A 2,763-nucleotide genomic window follows, 5' to 3' on the forward strand; every position below is an offset into this window, starting at 1 on the left:
GGGGGGGGGGTCCACAACTCACCAGGTTCCTCCGAAGCAAAGCACGAGCAAATAGCTCCCATTCTTCCAAATCAGAGGAATCCGTTCACAAATTTGAGACAAATAATCTGCAAACCTAAATTGATCCAGAAGAGATCTGGATAGGTCTTAGAAGGTGTTTTATAAATTTAAATTCACAAATATAATATGCACACAATTTCGACGCTTTTCGTTCAAGCAGTTAAACAGGTAGTTTTCTTCTTAATAAAACCCATACATATAATCAATCTTTTATTTTTTATTTTAGGCATACAGATCAGGTTTTTAAGTAATTGTTGTGTAACAGTTGTGTTGCAGTTTATATTTCTTGTGCCCCTACCTCTCAGCTGTCTGACAGTGTCAAACGACCGAGGTGGACTTCCTATCGACCGTCAAGGGGTTATCTTTGTTTCACATGAACACGGAAGCTGAGTGAAAGAACACTAATTTTCTTGTATTATTATTTTCATGAGAACTAAATTTGAAACAATCTTGGTTTGAAATTCTGCAACCCGCTATTTTAAATACAAATGACTGCAGTCGGGGACAATAAATGAGGTCACTGTCTAAAGAGAAAACCAGCCAGCCTGGGCCCTACACATAATACACTGTTCCATGGACCAACAGAAACACACAGGATCCAGTAATGATAATTATCTGCAAGACTCGGAGGGTATGATTGTTATCCTGGATGAATATTACTACATTTCAATCCTTGACCGAAATCCACACACGTTAATGTATTTTTTTCTGAACACACCACCCATTTAAACTCTCTCTGGATCTTCCAATGTAGACCGACGTGTCGCCTGCACCAGTCAGCAACCGGTTCTCGAACCATGTTGACCCCAGGCCCATGAACCATGACGCGACACAAAACTCTAGATCAAGGTGAATAAAACAGCCTTCAAAACCAGGTTGTCTGCTAGGCAGGAACAACGCCCCCCCTCCCCCCACCTCCTTTCCCCCCACTTGCGCCCAGGCTTGACTGTGTCGCTTGAGTGTGTCGTGTATCTAGCTAGCCTAGGCCCTAGGTGGATTTGTTTCATATCATCACAATTTAAGCCCGATTTACCCGTTCAAATCTAAGAAAAGGCTTTTATTCTCTTTTCTGACTCGGTCCGTGGTCTTTATTAGGGCCTTGACAGGCGAGCTACAATTGTCGCGCAGTAAATTCTGGGCAGAAAGTGTCGTTTACTTTTATGTGGCAGCCACACGGGGTAATTTAATGCTAGGCTACTGCTCAGTTCAACATGGACGATTGGAGAGTCAGGGTGGCTTTGGTCATGGTGGGAATATTGTCGTGTTGAATGAGATGCGAAAATAACAACCCAACGCAACTATTGTAGGAAAGCGCCAGCAGTAAATGTCCCTTGACCTGCGTGCTTCACGAAAACGCTGGTGTATTGCGGCGTAGCAGAATGAGGGCGACTCACGTCTGCTAGCCCTATGCCAGGACTGAAAATAACGCCTGTCGCTCATGTGACCGCTCCCATTGTCTTCAGTGTATCACTAGGCAGTTTTACAGAAATACAACTGTTACTGTAAATCCTCTCTGGTATCACCCAACTGTGCACTAATTCCAGTTGCGTTTTTTATATCTCGTCTCTCAAGGCCCCTAGAGTTATAAGGGCACCCTTGGTGTCCGCCTGTATCGTTTGGGATGGAGTGAACTTATTTTTCATAAGACCCTTGTCATCTTATGGTCACGCACACCAGTGTCTTCCAGCTCGCAAATCTTGAGCACAAATCTTGCGGCGTTGAGGGGATCTTAGGGCAAGTACTGGGTGTCTAAAAAAGAGGACCCATTAAAATGTATAGTATAGGGTTTTACGGCGCTCGCAACTGCTGAGGTCATTAAAAGGGCAATAAGTGGGTCACTGAGTTTCCAACTGTTCGATTGTTTGTGGGTTGTTTCCGCTAATTCTGTCCATTAAAAATTGTTTTAAAAATCAAAACCAAAGAAGTTAGGGGAAATATTATGGTCACCATTTCATTTGTAAACTTTCGGCTTATAAGACGTTCCCTAAACATTTCTTACAACCACACTAGGGCCACTCTTGACGTTTGGGATTTCAGGCCTCTACAGGATAAGACCTTCTCCTAAAACTTCTCCCAAACTTTCTCCCCACAGTGAGATATAGCCATCCGATGTGACTTTCGTGGTTTCACCATCTTTGTCCTAAAACCAGAACGTATCGATCACGCCCATGAGGCTGATAACATTTTGTATTTGTGTCCTCTATTTTTAGACCCTCTGTAAATTCGAGTGCCTCTCAGTCTTACAAAGGGTATCATAGAAATAACAGTAACATAATCATGTTTAAATTATAACCGTTTAATAGTTTTCAATAATTTTGTGAAACATATTTAGTAGTTCAGGGAATCCTTGATTAGGGTGCACCGTCAATTATAATTGTCAAAACAAATGCTACCGTGTCACCAAATCGCAACAAAGATTGCAACCACTTCACAAAAATGGCCAAAAGATGAGATCGGAGCAGTAATTCAGTTTTTGTTTCCATACAAAAGGGTAAATTACCTCTGAAAATCAAACAGAACTTGAAATTGTTTATGATGAAAATGTTTTGACAAGTCAGAGATCTACTTCATGTATGTGAGAAATTTATTTAAAGAGGGGTAGATCATCTCAGCTCGGTAAAAATACATATCAAATAAATCTTTTCTCCCCCACCACCCAACCATTTACAGCATCATTGTTGACGTCAACTTTCTAAGGACCCC

General features: G+C 41.7%; 1 protein-coding gene across 1 annotated transcript in view; it reads right to left on the minus strand.

The window, feature by feature from the left end:
- The window catches only part of LOC101858423 (ras-like GTP-binding protein Rho1), a gene marked incomplete in the record, with an annotated part of 12,805 nt that extends 10,859 nt beyond the window's left edge, over positions 1-1,946 (minus strand). Inside the window, 1 exon segment of the mRNA XM_013084886.2 lies at positions 23-1,946. Coding sequence (XP_012940340.1) covers positions 23-62 — 40 coding nt within the window.
- Positions 1,947-2,763: the final 817 nt, after the last annotated feature.

The sequence above is a fragment of the Aplysia californica genome, unplaced genomic scaffold, assembly GCF_000002075.1.
Source record: "Aplysia californica isolate F4 #8 unplaced genomic scaffold, AplCal3.0 scaffold00325, whole genome shotgun sequence".
NCBI lineage: Eukaryota > Metazoa > Mollusca > Gastropoda > Aplysiida > Aplysiidae > Aplysia > Aplysia californica.